This window comes from Sorex fumeus, unplaced genomic scaffold (assembly GCF_029834395.1).
Source record: "Sorex fumeus unplaced genomic scaffold, SorFum_2.1 ptg000063l, whole genome shotgun sequence".
Classification (NCBI taxonomy): domain Eukaryota; kingdom Metazoa; phylum Chordata; class Mammalia; order Eulipotyphla; family Soricidae; genus Sorex; species Sorex fumeus.
Window position 1 is genome coordinate 39,071,257 of NW_026606120.1, and position 17,691 is coordinate 39,088,947.

A 17,691-nucleotide genomic window follows, 5' to 3' on the forward strand; every position below is an offset into this window, starting at 1 on the left:
TGTTTGAGCATAAGAATGACATTTGGGAGAGGCCGGGAAAATAGAATGGCAGGCAGGGCCCTGACCTCACACACAGACGTCTGCGTTTGGTCCCTGGTTTGACCACAGGTGACTCCCCAAGAGCACGAGCCAGGACTAAGCCAGAGCACCACCAGGGAGCAGTTAGTGATCACAACCCGAGAGAGAGAGAGAGAGAGAGAGAGAGAGAGAGAGAGAGAGAGAGAGAGAGGCTCATATTGTTGAAATGCCAGGAATTTGGAGCCTCAGACTCCCCCCACTCCTTCTTTCCTCGCTGTGGGCTTCCTCCTGGCCCCTTACTCCTTACTCAGGAACCACCCCTCCTGGTAGCCACAGGGACCATCTGGGGGACAGGGCTCAAACCCAGGTCGAATGCATGCCAGGCAAGTGCCTTACCCACTCTACTATTGCTTCAGCCCCTCCTTCCACACTTTCTAAATCAAATTTTTCAGAACTCATGGAGTGCGGCTCAATAGTAGAAGGTATCTGTGTCCACACGTGTAAGACCCTGGGTTGGAAGCAAGGCTTCAAAAAATTTTTTTCCAGAAGAGTTAAGGAATCTGAATCTTCTTTCCTTGTTTATGCTATGTGTTTTGGACCACACCTGGCAGAGTCTGAGGACTCCTCCTCGCTCTGTGCTCCTGGGTGCCTCCAGGGGTGTTCGCGGAACCCACGTGCAAACCACGGAGCTCTCTCTGGACCCCCTTTCCGTTGTTTCCACTCTAAATTTTCCTGCTTCTCTTTTGTTTGTTGTTCTTGTTTCTTTGGTGGGGTCACACACAATCAGTTCTGGTGTGAGGGTCCCACACTTGGTTGTGGCACCAGGGATCCCAGACGGCAGAGTTCTGGGGTATCACTCGGGCATGTGCGAGGGGAGCAGACACACGGCCTCATACTGACAAGGCAGGTTCTATGGCACTGAGCAGGCCACGGGCCCCAAGAACCTGAGTTTTCCACAAGGGAAGGAAGGAAGGAGGGAAGGAAGCTAGGAAGGAAGCGAGGAAGGGAGGGAGGGAAGGAGGGAGGGAGGGAAGAAGGAAGGAAGGAAGCAAGGAAGGAAGGAAGGAAGGAGAAAGAAAATAAAAAGGAAAAGAAAGAGGACCGGAGGTATAGGACAGAGATTAAGATACCACTTGCCTTGTATGGCTGATCCTGGTCCAACCCCGACACCAGTTATGGTGCGCCGAGTCCTATCGGGTCCCTGAGCACAGAGCCAGGAGTGGCCCAAAAGCAAAAATTGAAAGAGAAGATGATTGAGCCCTTGCCACCTGCCAGACACTCCTCTGAGCACTCCGCTTCCATTACCTCCCTGAGCTCTCAGCGCCTCCCGGCCAGGTGCTGCAGCCGCTCGGGTGTCTTGCGGGTGAGGACGCGGAGAAGCTCACCTGTGGCCCGAGGCTGGATGCTTTTGGAGCCTGGTTAGAGCCGCAGAGAGCGGGAGCGCGAGGCAAGGGCGCCACCTGCTGGCGCCCAGGAGGCTCCTTCCCCGGCCCCGGGAGGCTGTCACGTCTCTGTTCCAGGCCCTCCAGCGGCCACAGTACAAAGTGCCAACAGCAGCGGTGGCTGCATTGTGCGTGTCTCGCTCCAGGGTCAGGCTGAGCGCCGGCGGCCAGCACAGGTCACCCAGTATAACTAGCACTGGCTGAGCTCCGCCTGCGTGCCAGGCACGATGCCCGGCGAATGCGAATGTCCCTGATTCGTGAGAACCGTAAAGTAGAGGCAGACCGGGGGACAAGCTTGTCCAGAGCCCCCGGGCTGGTTGAAGGCAGAGCCGGAATCGGAACGCAGTCGTTTCCTTCTCCGTGAGGGAATCCAGAGGCGGGAAGGTGCGCCCGGTGTGTGCGCCCACGACTCAGCGTGCCCGCCTCGGTCAGCCGGTGGAGCCTGGCCTGGCCAACCTCAAGGTCTGGCTGCCAGCCGTTGCCAGGGAGCACTGGGGCCCTTCGGGCAGTGAGCAAGAAAGTGGGTCAGAGGCTGGGCAGGCCCCGGACAAGCCCCTCGTGACTCTGGCAGAGACCTCTGAAGGTTTGCTCTGAAGATCTACACTCCTGCTTTGGGGTCTGGGGCGGTAGGGGAGGGGGCTGGGGTTGGGGAGGGCTGCCCTAGCAGAAAACGCCCGCTGTGCGCCCCAGTGACTATGCCAGGGCCCACCGCAGTTGGAACCGGGCAGGTGGGCTTCCTTTAGGCTTTGGCAAGGAAATGGGAGGGTCGGGTGAGCTGTGGCCGGAGAGTGCGCTGGTGTGGACTGGCCGGAGGCAACAGCTTCTTCACAGGGTGAAGCAGGGCCAGTGCGAGAGCTTAGAAATAGGGTCAGGAATTCTGGAAATGATGCTGAGGCTGCTTCTTGCCGAGGGCTGGTTTTGGTTTTGGTTTTGTCTTTGGCCTGGCTATGCGGACGGTGAGGGGCCAGCGAGTACGGGAGTGTTCTTTCCCTGGGGTCTAAAGCTCTGGTTGGGAGCCGGAGAGGCGGGGCGGCCGGGAGGGCATCTGCCTTGCACACGCACAGCCAGATCGTCCTGACCCCTCTGCCCCGGTCTGACGCCCCCTGCTCCCGCAGCGTGTCGGGGGGTGAGCTGTTCGAGCGCATCATTGACGAGGACTTCGAGCTGACGGAGCGGGAGTGCATCAAGTACATGAAGCAGATCTCGGAGGGCGTGGAGTACATCCACAAGCAGGGCATCGTGCACCTGGACCTCAAGCCCGAGAACATCATGTGCGTCAACAAGACCGGCACCAGGATCAAGCTCATCGACTTCGGCCTGGCCAGACGCCTGGGTAAGGCCACTCGCCATGCATGCTGGCCATGGGCTGGCTGTGCTGCCCAGGCCTCGGAGGGAAGGGGAAGAGTCGCCGTCAGCATCACACACACTGCTCGGGGGTCTGGCCGGCCAAGTGACCACCTGTGAGCTCGGGTTTCCTGTGTGTAAAGCAGCGGGTGCTGGAGGAGGCACCTCTTGGCACAGTGAATCGGGGGTTCACAGGCATAGTGGGGGCCGGGGCAGTAGTGCAGCGAAGAGAGCGCTGGCCTTGTACGCTACCAACCTGGGGGAGATTCCCAGCATGCCACATGGTACCCCAAGCCCCACCAAAAGTAATTCCTGAGTGCGGAGCCAGACTTACCCCTGAGCACTGCCAAGTATGGCCCCCAAACCAAAACAAACAAACACACGTGTCTGGGCAGTGTGGTAAGACCAGTGCCCTGTGCATCGCTGGTGCCAGCTGGTGTCAGCTCTTACATCCGTTTCTTGGGAGCTGTTCCTGCTCTGTGCCCAGGAGAGAACAGTCCTGGCAGTCCTTGTGGTGCCGGGGATTCGAACCAGGATCAGCCGCATGCCAGGCAAGTGCCTCCCTCCTGTACTGGCTATTAATTCCTCTGTTGGACTCCAGAGAGACAGTACTGCAGTACTGTGGGAAAGCCTTGCACACGGCCGACTCTAGTTCGATCCCCTCATACAGTCCCCTGAGCAGTCTGCCAGCTCCCAGGAGAAAGCCCTGCACCCTGAGGCTGTGATCCGCACCCAGGGAGAGTAGGTGGGGCCACCCTCGGTCTGGGGGCTGAGAGGAGGCACGCAGTGGGGCCCAACTCAGGCACATGCCACCACCCCCACTACCTCCCTAGCCCTCCGGCAGGCATGGCTCGGGGGTGCTCGGGACCAAGGCTGCCCTCCCGCATGAAGACCACGTGGCCAGCCGCTGAGCACTGTGGTCCTGGGCTTTTATTACTCTCACACTGATGGTTTCTGCCACTTTCATCCTGATGCTGTCAGCAGCACATTTGGGGGGGCTACTTGTAGATGCTGTGGGCTACAGTGCTCCTGCTTCCTCTCCTGGGATGCCCAGCGTGCCCTGGTGTGTTGGGGACAGATCGTGGGAGCCCACTTGACAAGGTGGGAAGCCAGGGCTCCCAGGTGCTTGGCCCTGATGGTCCCATCGCCCACCAGAGTCCACCCCCTGCCCAGCAGGGTTCTCTGGCCCAGCCCTGACGTGGCCTTGGTGGGTGGTCCGCCAGCCTGCATGGGGCCCTCTGGGGTCTGAGCAGGGAGAACAGTCCCGAGCCGCCTCCCAACACCATGCAGCCACAAGCTCCGCATGTGGGCCCTGAGTGCCGCCGGGAAGGAGCCTGAGCACAGAGCCCTGAGTACGGCCGGGACGCACCAAGCAGGGGCCCTCCTGCCACAGTGCTGCCGCTGTCCAGGCTACCTCCGAGGAAGTGCCCGGTTCAACCCGCTGAGAGCCACTGGTGTCATGTGCACCCAGGCACTCCTGTGGCAGGGGGGAGGGAAGGCGGGGGCAGGGGCTGGTCACGGTGGGCATGCCTGGGCACGGGGGTGGGCAACCTTCTTCCACCATCCTCCTGGTGGCGGTCCTTACACAAGAGCAAACATTCCCCGCCCCCCCACACATACACCCTACACACACGTACACGCACACCCGTGCAACCTACACACACATGCAACCTACACACGTACATGCAACCTTCACACACACATGCAACCTACACACACGTGTGCAACCTACACACACATACAATCAACCTACACACACGTAACTTACACACATACACCCTACACACACAGACACGAACCTTTACACACATGCACACACAATCTACACATACACACATGCAACCTACACACACGCAACCTATGATAGACACAAACTTCTACACACATGTGCACACACGCGCAGCCTACACACACACACACACACACACACACACACACACAGAGATGAGCAAGTCAGTCGCTTCCTGGCCCCCTTCCTTCCTGGGGCCTCCCTCTTCTGCCCAGGCCACTGAGTGTGTGAAGTCAGCGTATGCCAACAGAGCAGAGCTGGAGGCCTCTCAGGCCACAGAGGTGCCCCACTCCCCACAGGCCCTGGGTTCGCTGTGAATGTCAGTCTCTAGCAGCACCAAGGCTGTGGGGTCCAGGTGCTTCCAGCGCGCAGCCCTCTGCAGAGAGGATGGTGGGTGACTGCTGTCTCTCGTCTGCCCTCAGAGAGCGCCGGGTCCCTGAAGGTCCTCTTTGGCACCCCGGAGTTCGTGGCGCCTGAGGTCATCAACTATGAGCCCATCGGTTACGCCACAGACATGTGGAGCATCGGGGTCATCTGCTACATCCTGTGAGTCCCGGGGCTGAGGGCAGCGGGAGTGCCCAGGCTGGCCTGCCTCTGCGGTGGGCTGCGTGGGCCCCCAGAGTCGGGAGGCAGAGATCTTACCCCACCTGCCCCTTGAGTCACTGCACACCCTGCATTTCTGTGACATGTTGCTCTGAGAACCCTGGTTTCTACTGTGGGCCCCTGCCAGGCCCCCATGCTGGCAGCCCCGGCCTACACTGGAAAAGTGGGGTCACTTACTTGCACTGGTGTGTCTGGGTCTGTGAAGGAGGGAGGGGCCAGGAAGAGAGCTCAAGGGGTAGAGCATGGACTTTGCATATGGGGCTGTACCACATTTGAGCCCTGCTGTCCCCAGGAGAAGCACCAGGGGACCCTCAGGTAGGGCCTCCAAGCAAGCAAACAAGCAAACAAAATGAGAGGAATCGTGCATCCGTCCCCCAGGCCTGTGCCCATGCTCCCGGGAGGGTGCCCTCTTTGCCAGCCTGTGAGTCAGTGCACAGCAGGTCAGTAAGCGCCCTTGAAGAGGGGGCCTTCGGTGGGGCTGGCAGATGCACCGCACAGCACTCTGCGGTCCCTCGACCTCTCCTCACACTGCAGCCTCGGGTTCAGGTTTTGTTGTTTGTTTTATTGGGTGGTGTTTTTTTTGGGGGGGGGGGGTCACATCCTTCAATGCTTAGGGATGACTCCTGGCTCTGCACTCAGGAATCACTCCTGGTGGTGCACAAAGAACTGTATGGGATGCCGGGGATCAGACCCCGCGTGCGAGGGAAGTGCCCTTCCCACTGTGCTCTCTCTCCGCCCCACAGATGCAGACTCAGTGGTCTGGGGCCCGAGTGTCTACTGTGCTAGTTCACTCCAGCATGGACAGACTGAGGCCAGGCTCTCACGGGAGACGCTCAAAGGACTGGGGAACATGCTTTGCAGGCAGGAGCCTGGGCTTGGTCCCCACAGGGTCCCCTGAGCCCTGAGCTGCAGGCAGTTCCTGCACACCCCAAAACCGAACAGTAAAAAAGGGATGCTCTTTCTGGGGCCAGAGACGCAGTGTAGCAGGCAGGGCACTTTGCTGTGTGCTGTGCACGTGACTGGCCCGGATTTGATCCCTGGCTCTCCGCGGGGTCCCCCAAGCCACCAGGAGTGATCCCTGAGTGCAGGGACAGGATAAGCCCTGAGCACAGCCAAGGGGTCTAGACAGTGGCTTCCCACTCTTTCCCCCTGCCATCAGATAGGCCCAGGGCCACACTTGATACCGGGTGCTCAGAGGTGCTTGTTCTTGGTGAGTCTCCCTGAGTGAATCTCTGACATTAACTTAATAGTAACCCCTGAGACTGCAGATCCCAGGGATGATCTCCCCAAGGCTGCCTGCGTTCACTTAAAAAAATTTCTTTTGTGGTCATTAAATATGAGGGCTGGAGCGATAGCACAGTGGGTAGGGCGTTTGCCTTGCATGCCGTGACCCGGGTTCGATTCCTTGCCCTTCTCAGAGAGCCTGACAAGCTACCAAGAGTATCCCGCCCACACCGCAAAGCCTGCCAAACTACCCATGACGTATTTGATATGCCCAAAACAGTAACAGGTCTCACAGTTTGTTGTGAGACATTACTGGTGCCCTCTCGGGCAAATCAGTGAACAGGAGGACAGTGCTGCAGTGCTATTAAACATGAAGCAATTTCACTGAAACCCAGGCCTCTCCCCGCATGCTGTGAGCCACAGGGTGGGTAGCCTGTGTGAGAAGTGGCCTCGCTCCCAGCGGGGCCAGCGAGGTGCGCGGGCCTTTGTGGTCACGCTCATGTCTTTGATGTGGGTGAGTCCCCCCTTCCCTTCTGCTGCTGCTGCCTGCTGTGGAGCCCTGCCGTAGTGGCCCTGCAGGACCGGGCCGCAGAGCTGCAGGATGGTGCTTGAACTCAAACCTCCCTCACGAAGCAGCTGCTTTCAGTATTGTGTCTGGCGTGGGAGGGCCCCGGCCATAGCCAGGGCTCCGTGCTTGGGCTCCGTCCTGGCGGCACTTGGGGCCTGCATGTGGGGCTGTCTCCCTGCCCGGGCAGGTGCTTCTGGCTTTCCAGCTGCGCTCAGGGCCCCAGAGGGTGCGATCCTTTGCACAACAGGCTCCCCACGGGCTGGGCCTTTGCCCTCCCTGGCCTGTCAGGACAGCCGCCCCCAGTGAACCTGCACTGCAGGTTCTGCTCCCGCCCAGGGCCACCCGACCAACCTCCCGCCTCCACCCCAGCTCCGAGTAGGAGAGCGTCGCCTCCTGCCCACCCCTTTCCGGCCCTGCCCTGGGAAAGACGCGCTCCTGGGTGTGCCTCCCGCCCCTTGGCCAGTCAGACCAGTGGACGGGGGCCCAGCTGCCTGGTCCTCTCACTCCACCCTGGCGAGACCCTGATCCCTTGAGACACAGGCTTCCGTGGCTCACGCTGCTCACACCCCGTCACCACCGCCCCCTGGTCGCCTCCGAATGCCGTTCCCATCTCCCTGGGCGTGGGGCCGGCACCGCCTATAGCCGTGTCTCTCCCGACCCCGCCGGCCCCCATGACCGTCCCAGCAGGGGGTTGCAGGGGCTCCCCGGACAGCGGGTTCCATCTTTGCCAGGCATTGAGGTGACCGAGGCTGAGGTACTTCCTGCTGGATCGGAAGTGACCTGCTGTTTGACTCACCCCTACTAAGGAGTGACCCGAGACCTGGAACTCTTATTATAAAGGACAGACCCAGTCCCACAGGCACTGGGTGCATCCCCTGGGCCGAGGATAGAGCCAAGGACCAGTCGGCCAGGTCCACTGCCTTTCACCACCCCCAGGTAACGTCCCACTGGGTGCAGAGGCAGAGCCCGGGGCTGCCCCAGTGACCTTTGTTCTAGCTCCTGGCATCAGCCCCGAACTGGGGACCTTTGCCTGTTCTTGGCCCTTGGGTGGTGGGAGCTCCTCCCACGCTGGTGCCAGGCACTGAGCATGTGCCCCGCCCCGCACTGCCTCCCTGGCCTGGCCCTGGAATGGAGCCCAGCGCCTGGTCTCCTCGGCCCGGCTCTGAGACGTTTCTCGGCCGCAGGGTACAATGCTCCCCGTGTGGGCACGTCCAGGCACTGGGCTTCTCTCCTGCTGGCTAATTGTTGGCTCAAGTGTTAGGGAACTTCAGGGGTCTCACGCCCCACCTCCTGGTCTCTGCCGTTGTCACGGGCCCCTGGCACCCAGTCGGCAGACCCTTCTCACCATGCTGGCGGGCTTTGGAATAGATTCCAGTCTGGGTGTTGTAAGTGTTGTGGCTCGTGTGTTTGGGGTGGGGATGTTGTTTTGGGGTGGGCCCGTGAGGCAGTGCTCAGGCTTCCCGTGACTTGGTGCTAGGGGGACTTCCTGGTGCCGGGGCCCGAGCCCAGGCCTCTCCCATGCAAAGCCTTGAGCGGGTAAGGATTGCCCTGCACACACATGGCCTGCCTTGCAGATGGTTTCCTGAGCTGCACCGAGGGATCCCTGAGCACAGAGTAAGGAGTAAGCCCTGAGCACCGCCACAAATGAACAGTTACTGATCAGGGTTAGAGAAGAAATCTAGGGATTAGGCACTTACTTTGCATATGACTGACCCCAGGATTTGGTTTCCTGAGGAGGATATTCTCCTCGGGCCTTTGCCTTGAACCACCAGTGCCTGAGAAGCGTTAGTGGGGCTTTGGGACCTCTGGGGGCCCCTGGCACTAGTTGGTCCCCTTATCTTCACCAACAGGAACCCTGGGCAGCAAGTTCAGAGTGGCCCGGGGAACCAGCAGGTGTGGTCCAAAGACCAAAACAAGCAGGCCTCCCCCACCTCCTTTTTTGAAAAATAGGAATTGAGAAATTAGAAAACTCTGTAACCACAACCTTTGTTGGCTACTTAAAGTAAACATGAGGGGCCAGAGAGATAGTGCAGTGGGGAGGGCACTTGCCTTGCACATGGCTGATCTGGGTTTGATCCCCAGCACCCCCGATGTTTTCCCGGGCCTGCCAGGAATGATCCCTGAGTACTGCCAGATGTGTCCAGAAAACGAAAATAGAAATAAAGAAATAAAGACCTCACTGTGAAAGGCCAAGAGACAGGTGGGTGCAGGCTCTGTGTGCGGGAAGCCTAGGTCCAACCCTCAGGAGCACAGAGCCTGGAGGATCTCCTGGGTGCTGCAGGTGTGGCCCAGAGACCTGCCCCAGAGTGAAGGCTCCACTTATAAAAAAAACATCAAGTAAAGAAAAAGGTTAGATCATCAAGAACCTACTGATTACAATTTCGTGAAAACCAGTAAGCGCACTGGTGACGTGATGCCTGGAAGAAAGTAGATCCAGGAGTTGGCCTCCACCAAGCGGACAGGAAAAGCCAGTCACAAGAGGAAACAGGACAGGCTCCCTGTGTTCACGGATGTGGGACCAGGAGGCAGTGAGAACTGGGGGCTCGTCTTTAATTGCAGAGAAATAACTGCAGAATAGAAAAAGGGACTGGGGGTTCGGAGGCAGTCATCGGGGAGCTAGCAGCAAGGAAATAAGAGTCTTTTCCAACTCTTCCTGGGAAGGGACATTCACAGCAGAAACCTTTGTCACCTGAATAAAAATAAATGGATGAAGGGCTAGATGGGCGCATGGCTCCGTGGTAAAGTGCTTGGCGACTGGAATGACAGAGAGAGAGGGAGAGAGAGAGAGAGAGAGAGCAGAATGTAAGCAGTCAACCTTGGTTTGATTCCCCCGTACTGCGTATGGCCCCCCAGTACCTCCAGGAGTCACTCCCAGAGTGGTCCAAAAAAGCAAAGGAGAGGAAGAGAGAAAAAAATGCATGTCCTGTTTTGACAGACAGAGGGGCCAATAACTAGTCCCCCTCAGCGTACATGTAGTCACGGACTGGAATGCTGTAGTCTAATCACCGCAGTGCAGAACTGGACAGGACACGGCTGAGACTGAGTACTCACGGTTTCCTTGCTAGAGTCATTCTGTTTGTTCGGCCGAAGAGCAAACCTGTTTGCCCCGCGCGGCAGGCTGAGCACGTGCCAAGCCCTTTGCCAGTCGAAGGCCTGGGTTTCTCTAGCACTGTCTGATTCCCATCCCCAGAGCCCCCAGACTCAGAGCTGGTAGCAGCCCTCAGATACTGCTGGGTGCCCCGTCGCAAAATAATAAAATTCCTGTGATGTTGATTGGGTTGATTTCATTTTATAAAATGGCACATGACAGACCAGCAGTGGGTAGAACTTTTGCCCTGCATGCAGCAGACCCAGGTTCAATCCCCGGCACCCCATCTGGTCCCCCAACCACCCCCAAGAGTGATTCCTGAGTGCAGAGCCAGGAGTGACCCTTGAGCACTCTGGGTGTGACTCAGAAACCAAAATAATAATTAAGTGAATAAAAAGACACAGGTTCCTTTTGCTTTACTGCTCAAAATATATCTCTACCCCCCAATTATTTGGTTTTGTCTCTGGACCACACCTGGCCGCTCTCAGAGAGGCAGGACAGGGGTTAAGGCCGCTCTATTCTCCTTCAGGCTCAGTGCTCAGGAGTTGCTCCCAGCAGTGCTCAGGGAATCATGAGCTGCCAGGAGTCAAACCGACGTCTCCTGCATGCAAAAACGTGTTCGATCCATTGAGCTCTCTCCTTCCACCACAGTCCCCCCATTTTAAGTCATGAAAGGCAATGAAAGAGCCCCAAGAAACAGCATTTCTTCCGGCTGGACCCTCTGTCCTCATGCTCCACAGACGGGGCATGGTTTCCTTCAGAGACACCCTCTGCAGGAGGGGATGTGGAGCCGCGGGCGCGGGCCAGGGAGTCCTCGCCATTCCAGGTGGACGGGCGCCAGGAAGGAAGAGCGGCGCAGAGGCAACAGCTCCTAATTAGGAAAGGAGGTTTACAGAAGGGCCCGCATTCCGCATTCCGCAGGACGGTCCCCTCTTTCATTCAGGGCCAGCGCCTTAACCCCTGCCACGCCATGGCTCCCGCCCGGGTTTCCCATGGAGAGTGTCAGGCAGAGGACGCGGTGAGCTAACAGAGAAGAGTCAGGTGGCCCTGGTATGGGTCGCATGGGACAGCAGGGTCAGGAGGAAGGGCTGCAGAGGCGCACCTGAATTCTAGTCTTTGGTGCATAAATGGGGAAACTGAGGCTGGAGAGACAGTACAGGGGTTAAGGCATTTGCCTTGATGTGACTGGCCCTGGTTTGGTCCTCGGCACTGCACGGTCACTCGGGCACCACAGGAGTGGCCCCTGAGTCCAGAGTCAGGAGAAGCCCCCACGCACTACTTGGTGTGACCCCCCTCAGGCCTCCCCCCACAGTATTCAGGTGAGAGAGCACAGCAGAGAGGCTGCTTGCCTCGCAAGGACTGTTCTGGCCTAAGGATGACTCTGGAAAATGAGTCATCCCTGAGATCCAGATGCAGGGCAGGGAGTGACTAACATGGTAACTCCAGCCCAGGCCAGCTACATCGTCGGGGCCGGCCTCACGCTCACGGAAATGCTCGCCACCACTGGCCAAGGTGCAGCCCACTGGGACAGTCAGTCTTGCTGGCAGTGAAAACTGGGTCAACTCTTTAATCCCACTCTGTGCCTCGGTTTCCCCATCTGTTAAGCCAGGGGATGCATTTTACACTGTGGTGTTAAGGTCCTTTCCTGGGGCCGAGGTGACAGTACAGCAGGTAGGGTGCCCGCGGTGACCTGCATTCATTCCCCAGCACTGCCTGCCCCTGACCACAGAGCCGGGAGGGGCTGGGCGCTGAGAAGAAGTCGGTCTGCTGAGGAGAAGGAGGAAGACAGGAAGTCAGGACTGAAGCGGGGACTCTCTCCCACTTTACATGAGAGCAAACCCAAACAGAAAACTTTGAGGAATGTCCACAAGCGAGCAGGCTGTGCGTCTCATCCCCATGGCCCCCCAGGCACACGGCACCCATGCCCCTGATTCTCCACCCTCCGTCCGAACACCCTTTCTCTCTGACCACCGCGGGGTGGGCCCTCCTGTGCTTACTGAGAGAGCACGGAGATGAGAAACAGAAGGACTGGGACAGCCGGGGCAGCCGTGAGTGACCCTGATGGGGAGGGACAAAGGGGCTCTGCTGGGCCATTGGAGAAGGGTCTGCGGGCGAGGGTCCTGGCCGGGCCCTGGGGCTGAATGGCAGGAACGGCCCCTATACTGCATGGGAGTCCTCGGCTCACACGAATTCCTTCCCCTGCATCTCACAGGGCGTGTGGACCCAGAGTGCAGAGAGCTGGGGAGAAGCCCGTCTCTGCCCCCCCACCTCCTCGTGTGTGGGAAGAGGGGGTGCAGGGAGGGGCGGGGCACTCGCTGCCCCCGCTGGCCTCCCAGGCCCTGTCCCCACCCGCACTCAGCCCTGCTCTCCCGCCCTTGCCTCCGCAGGGTCAGCGGCCTCTCCCCATTCATGGGGGACAACGACAATGAAACCTTAGCCAATGTGACTTCAGCCACCTGGGACTTCGACGACGAGGCGTTTGACGAAATCTCGGACGACGCCAAGGACTTCATCAGCAGTTTGCTCAAGAAAGACATGAAGTAATGAGCTGGGGTCTCGCCTCTTGGTGCCCGAGCACTGCACTGGGGGTTGGGAGGCAGCTGGGGGGGTCTCTGAGGAGGAGGGCAGGGTGGGCTTTCTGGGGTGGGTGCAGGGTGGTCTTCTGGGCCAGGACACCACTCCCCATGGAGGTACCAAGGACCCACCTAAAAAGCAGTCTCAGGCCGGGGTTGGGAGCAGCAGTGAGTGCGAGGCCACACCCCATGGTCCTGGGGGCTTTGAAGCCTTGCCTGGCTGGGTCCTCTCCCGGGGCTTCCGGGGAAGGTCACGTGAGGCCCTGATCCTATCCCCAGTATACTCTGGTTTCGTGGAATTAGTTCTTTGGTTTTGTTTTGGGGTTGGGGATGACTCCCCAGTGGGGCTTTGGGGTCCCTGCAGTGCTGGGCACCCGACAGGGGCCTCACACACCAGGCAAGTGCTCCGTTGGCTCAGCCCTGGCTCGCTGCCCAGAGGGGCCCGCACCTCCTCCCACAGAACAGAGACAGGGCTCCCTGACCACATCCCTGCTCCATCTCTGCACCCTGCGGGACACAGCGTGAGGTCCCCCATCACACCTTCCCTTTCCTCCCCCCGCCGTCCTTGGGGGCTACCCAAGTGGTCAGTGGGTGGATCCGCAGAACAGTTACTGGCAGCGGGAGGCCTGTGTGTGCAGGCGTGGAGGGCCCCGGTGAGACCCCCAGAGGGCTTGTGAGTGAGTGCTCCAGAGAGGCAGGAGGGGACTTGGGTGGTGCAGGAGACCCACCCAGGGCGGAGCAGGGGACGAGGCAGGGGCCTTAGCTGGCTCCCCTGGTTCCATGCAGAACCAGCCACGTGGGAAGACAAGGGCCCTGTCTGCCGGGCCAGCTGCCAGGTCCTACCTCACTCTGCACACAAGCGTCCCGATGGGGCCAGACAGCAGGGCCAGGGCCCGGGCCCCTCCCCGAAGCCTGTTTGGCAATGCCCAGCAGGTAGAGATGCAGATGGCAGGCTTGCCTGCGGAAGCTGGTGTTGAAATGGGGCCGGTGGAGGGGAGAGTGAGCAGCAGCTGTGCGTCTCACCCTCTGACTTGGCACCCAGAATCTGCCGCCCACCTGCTCCCTGGGACTGTGGGGCACCCTGTGTCCCCCCCAGGGGAGTCCTGTGTCCCTGGGCGGCAGAGCTGCCAAGGGGGGGCCGGGGGGCAGTGTGGCTCTCGGTGTCTTACCTAACTCTTGGTCCTGTTCGGCCAGTTTGTGTTGAGGGTCTGGGACTGCATCCCGCCTTCCTCTTAGACTCTCCCTCGCTCAGTGCTCAGGAGTAACGCCAGGCAGGGGTCATATGTAGGGTCTCGGTGGCACCTTGGCCCTGGCACTATCTCTGCAGCCCCGCTTCAAGTCTTTGCCTGTCTTGATGGGGAGGTCGGTATTTGTCTGGGGTCAGCAGGGGCACGACCCAAGGAGGATCTGCATGTTGAATGGCTTCCAGATTATTCCCTTAGAGTGAGCAAAGCCCCCGTGTCCCAAGGTGCCTCAGGAAAACGCGCCCCCCTCCCTAAAAACTCAGCTGCAAGGATGCGTGGTTGTCAGCCTGGCTTCCTTCCTGAGAAGGTGGTAAGTGAGGAATTATGTCCACACCCTGGCTTCTCCTCTGGCCAGAAATCAACCTAGAAATGGCTTGGGTTGGGGTCAGAGTGCTAGATAGGGTGAGAAGGATGCTTGCCTTCTATGTGGCCGAGCGGGGTTTGATCCCCGGCATCCCAAATGATCCCTCGAGCACTGCCAAGAGTGATTCCTCAGTGAGAGTCAGGAGTGACCGCGGAGCATCACCGGTTGTGGCCCCAAAACAAACGAAAGGAAACGGCTTGTGTTGCCACTAAGCTCAGAGAACGGGCTCCGTTTTATGGCCCAGGACCCCCAGCGTCGCTTCAGCCTGAGTCTCCAGATCTCGGCATGGAGATTTTTTTGAACTTGTTAATTAGCAAAATGGTAGAAAGCTTGAAAACAGAAAGAAATTTTTTTTAATTTCCTAGTTTTTTTTTAAATCACTCTGAGATCCACAGATCCAAAGCTGTTCGTGACTGAGTTTCAGTCATACAAAGTCTCGCCACCCTTCAGCAGTGCACATTTGCCACCAGCAATGTGCCCAGTCTCCCTCCCCGAGCCCCTAGCCTGCTGCCTATAGAGACACTTCTCTCTGTCCCTCTGTCTCTCTGTCTCTCGTCTTCTGTCTGTCTCTCTCTGTCTCTCTCTCTCCCCTCTTGACCTTATGGCTTATAGCCCAGTTCCTGAGAGGTTATCACGTGTGTCCCTTTACCGACTCTCAGCGCTCAGTTCTTCTCCAGAGTGATCATGAAGACAGAAAGAGAATAAGGCCTCTGCACTCCCTTGCCTGTGACTCCCTTCCCGCGATCATTCTCCCCTAGATGTTTGCTTCCCAGGCTCTGCTGACCCGTCGTACCTGTTAAGGTGGGAACTCTGGGTCTTTGCTGATCCCAAGTGCTATCGGTGAGATGACATGCATGTCGAGGTGTTTTGGGGTTTGCCGTCACTCCCACCGCATGAGGCTGGACTTCTGAGTCCTTGCAGGAGAACCAGGCCGTGAGACGGGAGCTGGGCCCGGGGGCCCCCTTCTTAGAAGGCAGGGACAGGAGGATTTCGTTTAGAAGCCAAGGTGAGCCCCCCAGGGTGCCAGCCATTCCGGAGCAGGGCCCGGGCGCAGACAGCGGGGGGCGCTCGCCCCTTTCCGGGTGGTGACCCCTTCACCCTAATCTGTGCGAGCCAGTGCTCGAGCCGCCTGGTGGCTTCCCCTTCTCCCTGGCCTGTCCCAGTCGGCACCTGCTCAGGAAGCCCCTCGCCCGTGCCTCCCCAGAAACCGCCTGAACTGCACCCAGTGCCTGCAACACCCGTGGCTGATGAAAGACACCAAGAACATGGAGGCCAAGAAGCTCTCCAAGGACCGGATGAAGAAGTACATGGCGCGCAGGAAGTGGCAGGTACTCGGGCGTCGGCTGGCTCCCCGCCCTTTGTCTTGCCCTGGTCTCATGCCTGCATGGTTGCCTTGGCTTCCAAAACCGTCCGGGGCCAAGGCTGCCCGTTCCTTCTTCCTGGGGTGAAGGCCCCGAGCCGTGCCCTTAGGACTCAGGGGAGGGCTGTCCTATACAGGAAGGGACTGGCCTCGGTCGCCTTGAGGGGACGAGGAGAGCACGGGGCTGGAGAGAGAGAGACCTTCTCCCCACCCCAGAGAGCCCGTCTGTCCCTGCCTCCCCCGGGTCCTGGGCCAGGTGGCCCCTCTCGCTCTGTCTGTTCTTCTCAGCTGTAAAGGGGAGCCGGGGATGGGGAGAGGACACCAAGGCCGCAGCGTCGCTTTGAGAACTCATGAGGTCTGTCTAGGGGTGGCACCGTCTGCAGGGGACATTCTACCCACTGCACTACCCAGCCCACATTCTGCATGTGGAGGGCTGGCTGGGTGCGGGAGCGTGCCAAGCACTCCTATGCATGCCCCCTTTTCCTTCCAGGAGGTGGTCCTGTTATTGTTCCCCCTTCTCAGACGGACTTAGCCAGGGAAATGTCTGGGAGGGCACCCAGGAACACCCAGTCAGTGAACAAGAACGCCGGGGCTCCCCCTAGGGCCGACTTCAAAGCACACGGGGTTTTGTCGGTTGGAGTTTTGTTTGGGGCCACCCCCCAGCAGTGCTCAGGAATAATTCCTGGTGGTGCTCCTGGGACCATCTGTGGTGCTGAGGGTTGAACCAGGTCAGCTGCATGCAAGGCAAGTGCTGGCCTCCACACACAGATGTAATGACCATGCAGAACGGCCCCTGCTTGCCGGCAGGTCGGTGGGGTGATCCACTTTACCCCTTCGTTCTCATGACTGGTCTCAAGCGTTCCGGGCTCTGGAGGGGCCCCGTCTCTGCACTCGAGAAATGTCTAGGGCAATGGGGAACCGAAGCAGATATACATAAAAGGACACAGCCCAAGACCACGACTTAAAACTCCGGCGATAGCCTCCTCTACCCTTCTGTGTGAGAGGGCAGGAGAGCAGGGCTGGCCCTGCGGTGGGTGGCGTTGGTCAGGGAACGTGGGCTCAACGGCAGAGAAGAGGGAGAGGAGCTTAGAGGGAGGGGGCCAGCACAGGGCGGGGGTGGGGAGGGGTGTCACCGGGCAGTCGGGACCTCGGGGCCATTAGCCTGCCTGCGTGGCTGAGTCAAGGGAAATCCCCCTTCTGGGATGACTGGGGACGTGGACATTGCCACACAGAGCTTCCCACTGCCGCCCGAGGTGGAGAGAGGGAGCAGAGGTGACTGGGTAGAAGCACAGAAGGCCTGGCACTGGGCTGCTTCCTGCTCTCCCCACCCTGCCCTGCCCTGCCCTGCTCCACGCGAGGCGAGGTGGGGGTGTTGCTCTCAGCCTTCTCACTGCCAGGTGATGTCTGAAGACTGGCGTCAGGGTGCGTTGTCCTTAGCGTGGCAGATACGCTTTCAAGAATAAAACCAGGGAGCCAGAGCGATAGCACAGAGGGGAGGGTGCTTGCCTCGCATGCCGCCGACCCAGGGTTCAACCCCCAGCATCCTGTATGGTCCCCCGAGCACTGTGAGGAGTGATTCCTGAGTGCAGAGCCAGGAGTAAGCCCCGAGCATCGCCTGGAGTGGCAAAAAAAAAAACCATAAAAATAAAAACCAAAATGGGGGCCACAGAGCGGAAGCCCCTGCCCTGAAGCTCGCGCTGAGACAGTGCATGTTGGGAGCAGACGCGTGTGGACTGAACCACATCTGCGGAGAGCCCGGGCCAAGGGCGGGCAGAGGAGGGAGAAGGAAATTGGAGAGGAAGGAAGTGGGATTTTCCAGGCAGCTGGGGCAAAAAACCACAGTTTGTGCTGAATGTTAATCACTTAAATCTTTTTCTTGTTGTTTACAGTGTTTGTGGCCCAGGGTTTTCTGGAAATGGGATTGGATGGTGGGGAAGAAGAGAGCAGGATTCACAGAGGAACTTTGATTGCGTATTTTTTTTCCACTCAAATTTATTTATTTATTTATTTTAAAAGAATGGGGTTTTTTTCCATTTTTATTTGTGAAAAAACATGAGGTACAGTTGTAGACTTA

At 58.8% G+C, this 17,691-nt stretch overlaps 1 protein-coding gene across 1 annotated transcript in view; it reads left to right on the forward strand.

Annotated features, from left to right (window-relative positions):
- Window positions 1-17,691, forward strand: part of MYLK (myosin light chain kinase) — a 206,873-nt gene that overhangs the window by 177,751 nt on the left and 11,431 nt on the right. The window contains 4 exon segments of the mRNA XM_056127583.1: window positions 2,576-2,793; window positions 5,016-5,139; window positions 12,464-12,616; window positions 15,462-15,585. Of these exon segments, the coding sequence (XP_055983558.1) occupies window positions 2,576-2,793; window positions 5,016-5,139; window positions 12,464-12,616; window positions 15,462-15,585 (619 nt within the window).